This window comes from Clupea harengus, unplaced genomic scaffold (assembly GCF_900700415.2).
Source record: "Clupea harengus unplaced genomic scaffold, Ch_v2.0.2, whole genome shotgun sequence".
NCBI classification, from domain to species: Eukaryota; Metazoa; Chordata; class Actinopteri; order Clupeiformes; family Clupeidae; genus Clupea; species Clupea harengus.
In genome coordinates this window covers 42501-56752 of record NW_024879886.1, presented here as the reverse complement: position 1 = coordinate 56752, position 14252 = coordinate 42501, and the positions used below count along the sequence as shown (strand labels likewise).

At 41.0% G+C, this 14252-nt stretch overlaps 2 protein-coding genes across 2 annotated transcripts in view; one reads left to right on the top strand and one right to left on the bottom strand.

The window, feature by feature from the left end:
* The first annotated feature begins 654 nt into the window (after positions 1–654).
* mesd (mesoderm development LRP chaperone) lies at positions 655–4778 on the top strand. The gene is made up of 3 exons (XM_042705367.1): positions 655–850; positions 2183–2415; positions 3789–4778. The coding sequence occupies exons 1-3, from the start codon at positions 692–694 to the stop codon at positions 4021–4023; spliced, it is 627 nt and encodes a 208-aa protein (XP_042561301.1). The 5' UTR covers positions 655–691; the 3' UTR covers positions 4024–4778.
* A 2923-nt stretch (positions 4779–7701) lies between these two features.
* LOC105891102 (cell migration inducing hyaluronidase 1) overlaps positions 7702–14252 on the bottom strand; it is a 41266-nt gene continuing 34715 nt past the window's right edge. Inside the window, 8 exon segments of the mRNA XM_042705366.1 lie at positions 7702–9325; positions 11666–11766; positions 12012–12169; positions 12395–12484; positions 12822–13026; positions 13254–13439; positions 13845–14056; positions 14203–14252. The exon segment at positions 14203–14252 is cut by the window's right edge and continues 166 nt beyond it. Of these exon segments, the coding sequence (XP_042561300.1) occupies positions 9198–9325; positions 11666–11766; positions 12012–12169; positions 12395–12484; positions 12822–13026; positions 13254–13439; positions 13845–14056; positions 14203–14252 (1130 nt within the window). The 3' untranslated portion in view covers positions 7702–9197.

Sequence of the window (14252 nt, the reverse complement as noted above, 5' to 3'; positions counted from 1 at the left end):
ACCTGCACCCTCAGATCTGCTCGCTCCTCCGCATCCCTAACACCAAGCTCCGCACCATGGCCGACCGGGCCTTTTGCTCGGTAGCGCCACCCTTATGGAACAGCCTCCCTGACCACCTAAGGGCAACGCAGACACTGGACTCTACTGTCACTAAGTTTTCTATTATGCTTATGTTTACTAGTTTTATTTTATTTTATTTTTATTTTATTATATAGTTTGTTTCTACTATGTTGGCACTCTGAGATTCTTTTGAATGAAGAGTGCGTTACAAATAAAATACATTATTATTATTAAGTATATTTCGGCCTTTACTCCGTCAGTCAGAACTGAGAATTTCTGAAGCCAGTGGGAAAACATTAACTTCTTCCTCTAAATGGATTCACCTGATGCCATAACTTCCACTGCCTTGCATATCTGTGGTCCCTGACTCTCTCCCATATCCTTTAACCCAGTCTCCTTATACACCAAATCAATATAGTTGTCAGCTTCATACAACGTAGCCATCAATCAGCTTCTGAGTTACTAAATTACGCTTTAAAAAATCATCTTGAGCATCATTATTGATATCAAAAAACATAACCAGCCAATTCCTTTTTTATTTTCCTGACAGGGAATACGCCCCTTTAGAACATTTGTGACGCTGGAGAATTTAGCCAATAGGGAGCTTCCAGCTCGTGCACCAGCAATAAAGATGGCGTCGCCCGGCAAATCGAGGAAGACCAATGTTATACTCTTTATATTTGCTATTTCTTTCTTTCTAATACAATGTGAAGACACCAAACCTAAAAAGAAAAAAGACATTCGTGATTACAATGATGCTGATATGGCAAGACTTCTGGAACAATGGGAGGTTCGTTGGGGGTTCATTTCTCATTCATAGCTTCTCAACTTGCTATGTTAGGTGTAACGATAACTGACGTCTACACGCTTGCAAGTCTCACTTTCTTGTCATGACATGTATTCTGTCTCTTTTATTTGTTCATAAGCTAATTCATTTATTACTATTAATGTTTGAAGATGCTATTTTTCCTAAATGACTTGCTAATGTTATTCTTGGCCATGACTGAGACTAGCATAAAGTTTTGTCATCGTTATATTTTAATCGTATTATTAACTTATACTGACGTTAGTTGTCTTCATTTTGGTTTGTCAAGTTGTGTGTGTGGTTTACTTTTCTTTGTTACTGATGAAGTTTTGTGTAATGGACGTCTAATTTGACGTAAAGACGGTCATATGAGTGGAGATGAATTGTATGAACGTCAGCCTGCTGTAGATATTTTTACTAGGTGACTAGCATAGAACACTTCTGTGCGTTTAACGGTTAACGACATAATCATCATCCTGTCAGGTGACTAACGTTCGCGGGCTTTGAAAATACAGCAGAGTTAAGGGCCTATCTTCCTTGCCATGTATAACACTTGATGTATATGTCAATTAGGGTTGTGCACCTCTTCCTTATAAGACGATATGGTATCTAGATACAATGCTAGCATTGTGCATGCAGGGGTGATACATGCATTTATTTATGTAGACAAATGTAGTTTTGTGTAGACATTCGTTTTCCATTACACATTAAAAAGAAACATCTCTAAAATGTTTTAAAAGTTTTCCAATAGACACATTTAGACAAAAAGACTTACTGAATGAACAAACATCATAAATGTAAAATGAAGTATGTCAGACACACCGATGCCCAGGTGCCTCACTTTGTGAGGGGGAAAAATATGAAAGAAAGAAAAAAAACACTGAAGTCTTAGCCCTTCAGTACATTGCAATTCATGAACTTTTGCAAAGCCCCTCTAACACTGAAAATATATGATGATATATCTGATGATCTATAATACATATGACGACTATAGATTAGCGTCACCCTTCTACTTAGCTGCTTAGCTAAAACCAATCAATACAGTCCATTTTTATGTGTAGCCATGTTCTCTGCTGCATGTGCACATAATGCACACTACCTCTGAAGACATTTTGTATCCTGGATCATGGTATTCGTTCTTGTGATGCTAATGAAACCAAAACATTGTTGCATCTCCGACAGAAGACTGCGTAGTGTGTCAGTTCCACACGATTTTGCCACCAATTAATGGTGGATAGGTTTCATTTGATTATTGACCATTCTAGTATATGGTGACATGTGACACAACGCTAACATTACCCTTCCAATGCCTTCCAGGAAGATGATGACATTGAAGAGGGTGACCTCCCTGAACACAAAAGATCGCCTCCCCCCATAGACTTCTCCAAAGTGGACCCATCCAAGCCAGAAGAGCTTCTGAAGATGTCCAAAAAGGGGAAGACGCTGATGGTGTTTGCCTCTGTGTCAGGAGATCCCACAGAGAAGGAGACAGAGGAAATCAGCAGCTTGTGGCAGTCGAGTCTCTTCAATGCCAACTATGACATCCAGAGGTACACTTGTTGGAGCCTTTTAAAATAGTTCCTCATTGATTGAGCACAACATAACTGAGGGGGGAATATGCCCATCTCTCTTTGGATGTTTTTCGTGAGTGGTAATAAAGTCAGACCATGTTGAATATTTTGATTGCAGTTCTAGCAGAGTCCCAGAAATCGCCTTGTGTTTTTAAGAACATTGGTTTTTATTATACCTTTCAGAATGTGCTTTCTCTTAAAGCATATGTTGATATACACATTAAGACAACTATGGTGAAACTAAAATGTGGATGGGGACGAGTGCAGCTGTCCAACTGTTGACATTTTGAAACCAATCCAAACATTTCCAGAACATGGGGCTTCAAAGGACAGTTGCAAATCTAAAAGTACAGGAGCATGCATACGTTGGGGGTGAATCTTAAAATACTAGCCAGTGTGTGTAGCCTTGTTGGCATCAACCATTTCATAACTTCATAATTCAATTCAAATGATCTCCAGGTGGTGAAAACTCCACACATGGCGGCTAAAGCCCATAAGGACTAATCCGAATGGAAAGACAACATACTGTATTACAAAAATGTGTTAGGTTAGATGCAGGTTTTGATGCCTTGACATGAGATCTATGTGGCTGGTGCCACCATACCTTTTAAAAGATGCGTTAGTAGGATCCTTGGAGCTCCACAAGATGTCCCCCCATACCCTGAATATTTTCTACCATGGAAAAGACTAACATCAAGCACAAACATTAATTCAAAGAACTGAAGCTCTATTTGCCACATAGAATCACATAGGCCACCATCAACACATTTAGTGAAATTCTTCTCATGTTCTTCTAGCTCTAAGTCAGTCAGTGCTCTAATGTGTATGTTTACTACAGGAGTATGAAGGGACAGGTGTACTTGATAGGCTGTTGAGTTCAAATATCAACTATCTTTTACCAGCATCAAGGACTTTCAAGTTTTAATATTGAATCATAAACTTCACATCTGAGCGTTATCATGTTGAATGCATACATGTGATATCAACTGAAAAGGTGTGCTTACAGATAGGAGTTTGCAGAGTCCGTTTGGTTTATCTGAAAATAACAGACACCTTAGAGAATGTTTCCGCCAGATCTGATGCCACATCCATTCATTATGAATCGGAGGGGCTGTAGGCGCTGATTGGCAGCCACGCTTCTGTCAGTCTGCCCCAGGGCAGCTGTGGCTACTGAGGTAGCTTACCACCACCGGTATGACTGTGTATGAATGACTACTGGACTCTGGACTCTGTAAATCGACTTCGGGTATTTAGAGAAGCGCTATATAAGATTGAATTGATTGATTGACATCCCCCTGCTGTATGCATTGTCTCACTGTCAGTATCTGATCTCTGGGATGCTCTCTCTCCAGGTTTGTGGTGGGCTCCAACCGGGCCATCTTCATGCTGCGTGACGGCAGCTTTGCTTGGGAGATCAAAGACTTCCTGGTGGCCCAGGACCGCTGTGAAGATGTGACCGTGGAAGGCCAGGTGTTCCCTGGGAAAGCTGCCAAGCCAGATGCCAAGGGGAAAGATCAGAAAGATGCCAAGAAAAAGACCGATCAAAAAGCAGCCAAGAAAGGTGTGAAAAGCAAGCAGGAGCTGTAATGTGGCTGTTGCATAGTTTAGGAAGACCTGAAGGTGAGGTGTGACACGGCGATTTCACATGAAAACTGCTCAAGGGACACATGAGACTGAAAGCCACAAAATCACTTGTTGGTCAGCCGAACTATTGAACGTTAATTTGTTACTTGTTCAATGAAATGTTTGGACTTTTTTGTTATATAATCCATTGTTGCGTTTACTGTTAAAGATGAGCTGAAATCGGTACTGTTATATGTTGCACAAGTGACAATTTGAGACATATTTGTTGATTTCATTTGACTTTTTCAATTTATGACTACCTGTGCTGATATCAAGATTGGAATAATCACCTGTAATCACTCTAAATAGGGTCATCGTTAATAAGTTGCTTTACAATTGCATAAGAATTGCATTACTGTTTTCAGTGTGCAGTTCTATCACTCAGTGCACTTATTTTCTTGAGGGTTCTGAGTTCCTAAAGTGTTCTTTGTTTTATGTGTGCTGTGAATGTTTTTTGCGGACACTCAAATAGCCAAAGCAAAAGCAAGCATGTAATACAAGGTTTAAAATGTGTGGACTTAACCAGAATTCAGGATTTCTGTTAGCAAATCCTTCCATCTAATAATCAATTAAATAAACTGATATTACGGTTTTTTTCCCCACGAAGGTTGGTAAGTGATTTTTGTTTTTCAATTATGTTTTTTTTCTTTGAAATTGGTGATTTGATAGGAAATGTTTGTTATTTTTCTAATGTGCCATTAAAACATCCTGTTTTTTAATCTGTAATAGTGTCTCTGACTAAAATACAGCTTTTAAAATGAGTAGCCACATAACCTAAAAAAAATATACAAAGCAAATCGCACATTCCATAAATTCATCAATGGAATAATTTCTTGGTCACTGTAATCCTCCAGACTAGTGTGCTGTCAATCACAGATTCTACAAAGCCATGGTTTGAGATAGTCACCACAGTCTAATATATACAGTGGCCTCCACAATTATTGGCACCCTTAGTGAATATGAGCAAAACAGACTATGAAAACATTTCTTTGCTGTTTATCCTCTTGGTCTTTCACTCAAAATATTGACAAAAATCTTACCTTTTCATTGAAGTAAAATTATTGAAAAGAAATCTCCAAAACGTGTGCCACAATTATTGGCACCCCTAGAAAATATAGTATATTTCCAGTCATGTTTTACATTTTTAAGTTCACCTCACTCTTAAGTGGTCAACCATGATTTCCTGTTTCACTGGGGTATAAATATGAAGAAAAAAAAAAATCCCGTAGTAATTCATCACTATGGGAAAGACCCAAGAACACAGTGACGATGTGCGACAAAAAGTTGTTGAGCTGCAAAAATCAGGAAATGGATATAAGAAAATCTCTAAACAGTTGAAAATACCAATTTCCACTATCATGGCAATAATAAGAAGTTTAAAGCGACAGGAGATGTTAAGAATCAGCCTGGAAGAGGACGTGTGTGTACGTTGACCCGACACACGTGAGGAGGATGGTTCGACTGGCAAAAGAATCTCCAAGGATCACAGCTGGAGAATTGCAGAGGTTAGTTGAGTCTTGTGGTCAGAAAGTGTCCAAAACTACCAACGACGCCACCTATATCACCATAAGTTGTTTGGGAGGGTTTCCAGAACAAAAGCCTCTGCTGTCAATCAACAACAAACTAAAGCGCCTACTGCCAAATGTTACTGTGACTTTCAATGTCAGAAGAGACCAAAATAGAGCTTTTTGGCAACAAACATCAAAGGTGGGTATGGTGGCGGATCTTTGATGTTTTGGGGCTGTTTTTCTTCCAAATCCCTGGACATCTTTTTAGGATACAAGGTATCATGGACCATCAAATACCAGCAGATATTAAATGAAAACCTAACAGCCTCTGCCAGGAAGCTTAAAATTGCCGTGGTTGGACCTTTCCAGCAGGACAATGATCCGAAGCACACCTCAAAATCTACACAAAAATGGTTCACTGACCACAGAATAAAGGTTTTGCCATGGCCATCACAGTCCCCCGACCTAAACCCCATAGAAAATCTGTGGGATGAGCTGAAGAGGAGAGTCCACAAGCGTCGTCCTCGGAATCTGAAGGATCTGGAGAGATACTGTATGGAGGAATGGTCTCAGATCCCGTGTCATGTGTTCACCAACCTCATCACGCATTATAGGAGAATACTCAGAGCTGTTATCTTGGCAAAGGTAGGCTGCACAAAATATTAAATGAAGGGGTTCCAATAATTGTGGCACACATATTTTTGAGAAAAATATTTGTATCATGATAAGAATTTAATGTTTCTTTCAATTATGTTACTTCGATTAAAAGTTAGACTTTTGTGAATATTTTGAATGAAAGATCATGAGGATAAACAATAAAGACATTTTTTCGCATCTCATTTTGCTAATTTTTACTAAAGGGTGCCAATAATTCTGGAGGACACTGTAAATTCAGCTTATTGTGTACATCAGATGTCATTTTGATATTCAGCCAATCAAAACATGATCTCCTTGATAAAAGGGTGAAGCCTTCTGAGTACACACTGTTGCCACTGTTGACTGTCTTGTATCTCTCCACAGAAAATAATGACTGATCATTTGTCTTAAAATTTTGACATATTGATTGTGTTTATAATTACAGTGGCCTGCCTATACTGAAGAATTGGCTCCTGCAACAATTATATCCTGTGGAGATCTAGTAGTATTATAAATTCATGAATAATTCATTAACTATTAAAAGTAAATTCAAATCTGACATTTTTCCAACTCCAGTCTCTGTGGAGTATGAGAATGGAGTATACTCTCACAGTTCCATGATATAAAACTACTGTAAGACTTGCTCTGTTTAAATGAAAATGCTGTCGTCCTCCTTCAGTTCTAAGGCATCTTAAGCACTATGGGCATGGATCCCAGATGATGTGTCTGTGACCTGCTGACCTCCAGACATCAAGCCAGATCAGCATGACCTCAGCAACCCTCACATTTCCCAACCATCTGGCAAGGCACGGAAAATATCTCACCATATCCTCCTCACTCACTGCCCAGGCTGGGCCAGATTGAACAGCTTAGGACTTTGCCCCAGCCTCTTGCCTGAAGGAAAGCACCATGATATGAAATCTACTGAACCCACCCAGATCCTGTGGAATAGAGTTAAGGCTAGGTTCAGAGACTGCGGAAATAAAACATGAAGGTGAGAACATGACTTTATACTCTTTTTGGAATGGATGCCTAAAGCTTCATGGGTTAGAAGTGTATGAGTAACTAAAGGCTGAGGGATATTGTTGATTGAACACTCAACTTGTAAGGGGGGAAAAAAAGACCATGGTTGGAATTGTGTCTTGTTTTGATCCCCTCCCTCCTCTTGTGAGCTGCAGTAAAGCATTCCAGCGGGATTTCAAATGGGCCTGGGAGCCACTCCCACAGCAGAGTACAGTCCGTCAGGACTCCAGACAGGAGTTGGATGGGCCCACACAAAACACACACAATACTGATGCCTCTTCTACTCTCACTCGCTTTATTTGATTATTTTACATTTAAGACAAAATCAGTCAACAAACATTCTTTTCCTACTTTGATATGCAGAGCTTGTCAGTCATCATGTAAATGTTGACCTGCTATCTGATAGAAATGTAGGATGAAAAATGCTTCTGTGTTGGGATGACAACAAGTGCACATAATTACGCCCGAGAGGAAATATGGTTCATTTTTTTCATTTATTTCTGTACAAAATATTCTGAACACAAGAAATGGGTTTACATTTTTTTTCTGTCAAAGTCACATTTATAACACATCAATGTACAACTAAAGCAATGGCTGATATTGTATATGTTGAATCATACATTTGGCGTGGTATACTCATTTAAATGGTAGTAAATTATATTTTTTTTACAGTAAGGACAGAAATACATTACAACTTAAAATATGTCCCTTCTATATTTGTTCGATTGTGCCTGTACAATAAATAAGTATAAAATATATCTCTGTTATCAATCTGAGGAATTTTAGAAACACATAAAACATATAAAACATGAACAATTACAATCTCCGAAAAAAGACCAGCTATTTCGGCAAAAGGGAATCTCCGGCTTCTTGCCGAAAGGTCGCTAATTAACGATTTAGGAGGCATTCCATCAAAAATGGCTAAATGGCAGACAATTTCTTTAATAATTCAACTCCTGCTAATAGTTGCAAGGAAACCACATACAATTACTCCAGGAGTTTATAAAGTAGCCAACGTCAAAGATAACAACAAAGAACACTTTCAAAAACGTTTCCATCGCTATCATAATGTGAACTAGTGCGCTGGTGTTGTATTGTGCCATGGAGTAGATGCCTTTCTAATCTTCTTATGGTCCTAATGTCTCTAATCTCAGCATTTTGATGGAGTGCCCCATTTAAATACACAATCCATGACAGGTATTTATGACAAGCTGTCATTTTAAGAGTGCAAGATGTCATCCACAGTTTGCATATAGATGTAGTCCTAGACTCTTTAGTCCTCTCTGCATCATTTGGGGGAGTGTGGCCCTATCTAAATTGCCACAACTTCTGAATTTCTACTTTAGATATTGAAATCACTCTGATGACTTTTACATTTCAGTTTCAGTTGCAAGGATGAAACACATCAACTATCTTCTGAAGATACTCAGAAATATTTTACATCTGTATAGACTATAGGAGGGTACAATTTGGTCGCTGGTACTTTTAGAACTCAAACATAACACCACAAAATGCTGATATGAGACGACTGTGTGAGAAACACCACAATATTAAGCTGCAAACCCCATATAAGCGCAGTAAAAACAACTCTCTTCTGGAATGAGACAGAGGTTGACATCACTGAGTAGGACAAAACAAGGAATGTTATTTTTTTTTTCTTCTGTTTTTTTCTTTTCTGGGAAAGTCAAGTATACTCAACTGACGACACAATCCACTCACTCACATCCACAGTCACAGATATCGAGACCAACTGGGAGGATAAACTAGGCAACACAAACGCATGCTTTGAATGGTTCTATTTTATCTTCGTCTTCTTCTTCTTCTTCTTCTTCTTCATCATCATCTTTGTCGTTGTCTCCTCGTGGTCAGTAGTCCTCCCTGTGCTTTACCACAGGGCTCTCACACAGTGTGTTAGGCAGTGGCGAGAGCGACACTGCAGTCTAGTCTAGTGCTCACTCGCTCGCTCCTCCCTTATAGCCTCATCTTCCTGACGGTGGGGATGGGTAAGACTTGATGGATTTTGGCCAGACTGTCATCCACTACCATCTTCACCCAGTCTGGCTTGAAGCTCCCTTTGAAGCCCACAAAGACCATTTTATCTGCAACACAGATAATGGGGGTGTGGATCAAGATTAACAGTGCATTGATAGCTCGACTTATCGCCACACCAATAAAATGACCAATAAAAGAATCTCAGTAGTAGCAGTAGCAGTAGCAGTAGCAGTAGCAGTAGCAGTAGCAGTAGCAGTGGTGGAACTCAAGTCTAGCATGCCACTGAAGACAGGGAGTGCCAGAGAGAGGAAGGACCCTGCTGTTCTGGCATGTCTGACCATCAGAGGCACCCCTGCATTTTACACATGTGCAGGCCATGCTTGTCTGACCATCAGAGGCACCCCTGCATTTTACACATGTGCAGGCCATGCATGTCTAACCATCCATGAGTAAGACATCCAGATTTATTACTGAAGAATGAAACCAGGAAACTAAACTAAATGCTGCTATACATTTATGAGGCATTATCTTAGCATTATTTCATGTGGATAAATGTACAAAATGAGGCATTATTTTATGTAGATAAATGTACAAATGTTATTTTATAGAAACGTGATTTACATTCTATAATCTGTGCTTCATTGCTGTGTGGAAGTGCATTGCTTATCACCATCACTATGCCACTCTATTTACAGAGGCTTGCAAAAGTGTTCAACTCCCCACTTTCATAATTACAACATAATTAAAACATAATTACACATATTTACCCAACCAGAATTTTTACTGCATACATTTATGCTCGAGTAACCAAAGGCAATATATTTTGTTTGTTTGCTGACATTAGAAATAAATTAATTAAAAACTGAAATATACCTCTTGCATGATCATTCAAACCCCTGTGTTTATGAGTTCCAGATTAAGGCATATGAGAAATCATTCACAAATTATACAGAGGTGCCACTTATTTGACATTATTATTTGATAACTGATCATAATTAGGTACTACCTATGAGTTCTTAAAGTAGAGATTTCCCTCTGGATAATAAAATCAGAAGAAATGAAGACTAAAGAGACAAGGTGATTCCAATGATTAAGTGAGGAAAAGTCACCAAGAAAATATCCAAGTGTGTTGATGTCCAACTAAAGAAAGTAGAAGTTTCATCACACCACCCAGATGCTTTGTAGGAGAGCCTGTCCTCTAACCATCCAAGAAAGATATTAACTGGGGAGGGAGGCCACCACAGACTTGTCATTCAGTGGCTGGGATTAGGGTACAGGATTTAGGTGTAATCTTAAGAGCTATCTGGACTATTGGAGAGTGGCAAAAAGCTATTGTTTTAGAGGATCCCCATTTAAGCACGAATGGAGGTTGTTTAAGTGGGAAATAATGGTCACGTGAGACCAAAATAGAACATCTTGGCCAATCCTCAAAGCGCTACATGTGGCGTAAATCTAACACTGCCAATGCCTCAAGAAACACCATCCAGTGGTTACATCATGATGAAGGGATGTCTCTCGTCTGAAGGAACTGGAAAACTTTTTTGAAGAATTGAAGGGAGAATTAATGGTAATAAATTCTACACAATATCACAAGAAAACCTGTTGCAGTCTGTTGTAAAACCAAGGCTTGGGAGAGAGATTCCCTACCAGTAGGACAATTACCCAAAGACACACAGCTAAAGCAACACTGCAGTGGCTCAAAAAACAGTACACATCAGACATCAACCTAGATGTTCAATATAAATTGTACCTAGAAGAATGCGGGTAAACCACTGCTGAACAATGTACAACGCTGGTGCTGTCCCACTTCAGAAGAATTAAGGCTGTTAGAACACTAAAGGGGTTCTCTACCAAGTGTTAATGTATAAGGGGTGACTATATATGCAAGCAGAATATTTGAGCTTTTAATTAATTTATCTTTAAGTATTTTAGTAGACAAAAAAAACGTATTTAGCCTACACTAGCCTACTACAGCATAAGTGCTCAGAATGAATATACTGATTGGGAAAATATGAGTAAGTATCTTTTGTAAAGCACAAAATGGTGACGACTTTCAGGGGTGTTGAATACCTTTGCAAGCCACTGTATTCATCTCAACAAAGGATCAATACTGCCCTCTAGTGTATGTTTCAATAACAACTTCAGCTAAGAGCTACTGGAGAGTGGGAATCTTTTTTTTTTAAATCTCGTGGGAAAAAATGTATATGGAAACACTCTGGGTTAAGTATTACTGATTACTATGCTGATTATGGCGTATTAAGTACAAATCTGCTCTTTTAGGAAATACTTTTTCATGGATGTGACCACGTATTAAATATAGGCCTATCATTCATAATAAAGGAGGATTTAAAACCAAAGTCTTTCCACCACAATGCAGACTGAAAAACTAGCTTGATGTGAGCAGAGACCCGCTAGATGTTTTTGAGAGAGGAGAAATGTTATATTACCTTTCAACTTCACAGTTGGGTCTGCTCCGAGGCGCTCCAGTGCTTTGGTCCAAACCCCTCTGGTAACCAGGCGGCCTTTTGAAGTTATGAGCACTATGGTGCTGTGTGCACAAACACAACAGGAGCAACATTAACAGTGGTGAGTGACACACACACTTGGTTCCATGACTGCTCTGAGGGGAACACTGTAATTAATCCCTCTGCAGAAGGTTATTGTTGGGCAAGCCATGAAAGCCTTTAAGGGCTGTAGCAGCAGGGCCTTCAGTCATGGGGTAATGAGAACAGCAGCGCCACATAGTGTGTGTGTGTGTGTGTGTGTGTGTATGTGTGTGTGTGTGTGTCTTACTCCTCTTTAAAGCCAGAGATGTAGTTGTCCATCTGTGCTGGTATGCCCATGAGGAGAGAGTTCCGGAAGCCTTTGGTCTCCAACACTTTCCCCGAGTGACCTTCGATAGCCGTCACTTGCACTCCGTCGTCAGACTGGTAGATTTTCTTCCCGTTGACCTGGAGAAATGGCACAAGATTTTTCTTGGTTACTGCCGGTTGATTGCTATGCCGTCACAGCTGCCAGACCACATGGAATGATGGGATCAAACGTTAATTAATAGCATTGAAATCGATTAGGCTGTATCAATATCCGTGTGATTAATTCCGAGCAACCTCATTATCCACATTTAAGTGGGCCTTTGATTGAGTGGAGCTGAGCCAAGTGGCGGCGATGGCACACACCTCTGTGAAGGCGAAGTCTTCTTTGATGTGGAAGAAACGCGTGTTGTAAGACTCCAGCCGGATCTCCAGGAAGTGCTCTGATGTCTGTGGCTAGAGGTGGCAAAAGGAAACATACAAGTGAGCCTCCTCTAATGCCATTCATTGAATTGGCATGCCATTATACTGCATAATGCATAACTAGACTTCATGTTTGCAATGACATTTTAGAATTACTGCATAATATTATACATAATATTATACATAATATAATGGGTTCAGCTGTGTGCTCTTGAGACAATGTCAATTGTAATGGACGCTGTGTAAATGAAAAAAAAAAGAATTGAAAATTGAAGTGGTTCAAATTCATAGTGACTTGCTGACACTTGCTGTCAGTGGAACAGGATATTGTCATACGCGTAGAGAGAGAGGAAGGAAGGAGAAATCTCACCACGTTGAAGCGAGCTAGCTTCTTGGGCATGGGCACGTTGACAATGGGCATTTCAGTGTGTCGAGGGTAGGCCTCCGCCATGCAGTCGCTGGGGCCGCTCCCCTTGGGGATGATGGCTTTGATCTTCACCCTCTCACAGCCCTTCACCGAGCAGAAGGCGTAGTCGTCCTTCTCATTGTGCGCTCGAGCTTTCAAGAACAGCAGCCTGGAGGAGAGTGGCACACATCAATCATGAGCGCATTACACATGGCGCCATGACACAGCAAAAAAGAAAAAGGGAAGCATGGAGCAGCCGCCCCCCCCCCGCACACACACACACACACCCCCCCCCCCCCCCGCACACACACACACACACCCCCCCACCCCTCTGGCATGACTCTGTAGTGAGCCTCTCTGAATGCTATTATGAGTTTCTACAGATGCAGTTCTCACCCAGTGTCCTCTTCCCAGTAGTAATATCCCCTGGACTGGTGTGTGTGGCCCATTTTCTCCCGGTCCATGGTTCGCATGAAAACCCCCGTTTTGCGTGTCTCTTTAGTGAGGCGATTGTGGATGTCTGAGATGACGACGAATGCTGTTCCTCTCGGGTAGCAGATGCCAACGTTGATCCAGTCCCCCCTGCACGAAGGAGAGAGAGTGCAAGTGTCGGAAAACAAAAGAATATATCACAGGTTGCATGCGTTGCGCACCATAGGGGGAGCCAGAGAGCTGTGCTGAAGGTTGAGTGAACTCAACAGTGTTCATTCAGACAAGTGCACAACACCTGGCACCCAATGCAGCCCATCAGGACTGTGCTTGCTGTCTAGTGTTCGTATTGAACTGTAGTTACAGAAAGGGCTGCGTTAAGCACAGACTCCACCACAAACCACCACTTCCTGCTGCACACTTTTCCTGGCTTTGACGTGTTTTGAATGTGTGTATTTAGACCCTCAGCCAGTTTTCCTAAACTCTTTTTGTTTGTGTTTGTGTTTGTGTTTATGTGTTTATGTGTTTATGCGCTCTCTGGTCTTTCCTGCGGCTAACCTGTTGAAGTTGATGAGCCAGATGGTGACCTCAGCTGGGGCGGCCTGGTCCCAGTGCATGGTGTAGCCCTTGGCCAGGGTCACCACCGGCTGGAACTGCTGGTAGTGGTTCCTCTTCCCCAGTGCGCCCACCAGCTTCAGCGGCCGCTCGGGATACTCGTTCTTCACCATGGTCATGTCCAGGTTGGCCGGGTTGCGTGTCTGGACGTATATCTGTCAGGGGTGCAGGGTGGGGTGGCGGGTCAAAACAGGAGAATCAAAATAGATCAAAACAGGAGAACTCTTTTTTTTGGGGGGGTGGAAAGAGGTGCACCTCCCTGGGCGTGATAATTGCTTTGGCAGGTCTCGGAGCGCCTCACCTGGGCATAGTGCCCGCTGCAGATGGCAGCCCTCCAGTCGGGCACATCAA

Excerpts from the sequence above, each read along its gene's own strand:
- mesd (XM_042705367.1), top strand. The coding sequence starts at position 692 with ATGGCGTCGCCCGGCAAATCGAGGAAGACCAATGTTATACTCTTTATA. Across the intron at positions 851-2,182 it reads GACTTCTGGAACAATGGGAG|GAAGATGATGACATTGAAGA; the intron begins GTTCGTTGGGGG and ends AATGCCTTCCAG. Across the intron at positions 2,416-3,788 it reads GCCAACTATGACATCCAGAG|GTTTGTGGTGGGCTCCAACC; the intron begins GTACACTTGTTG and ends CTCTCTCTCCAG.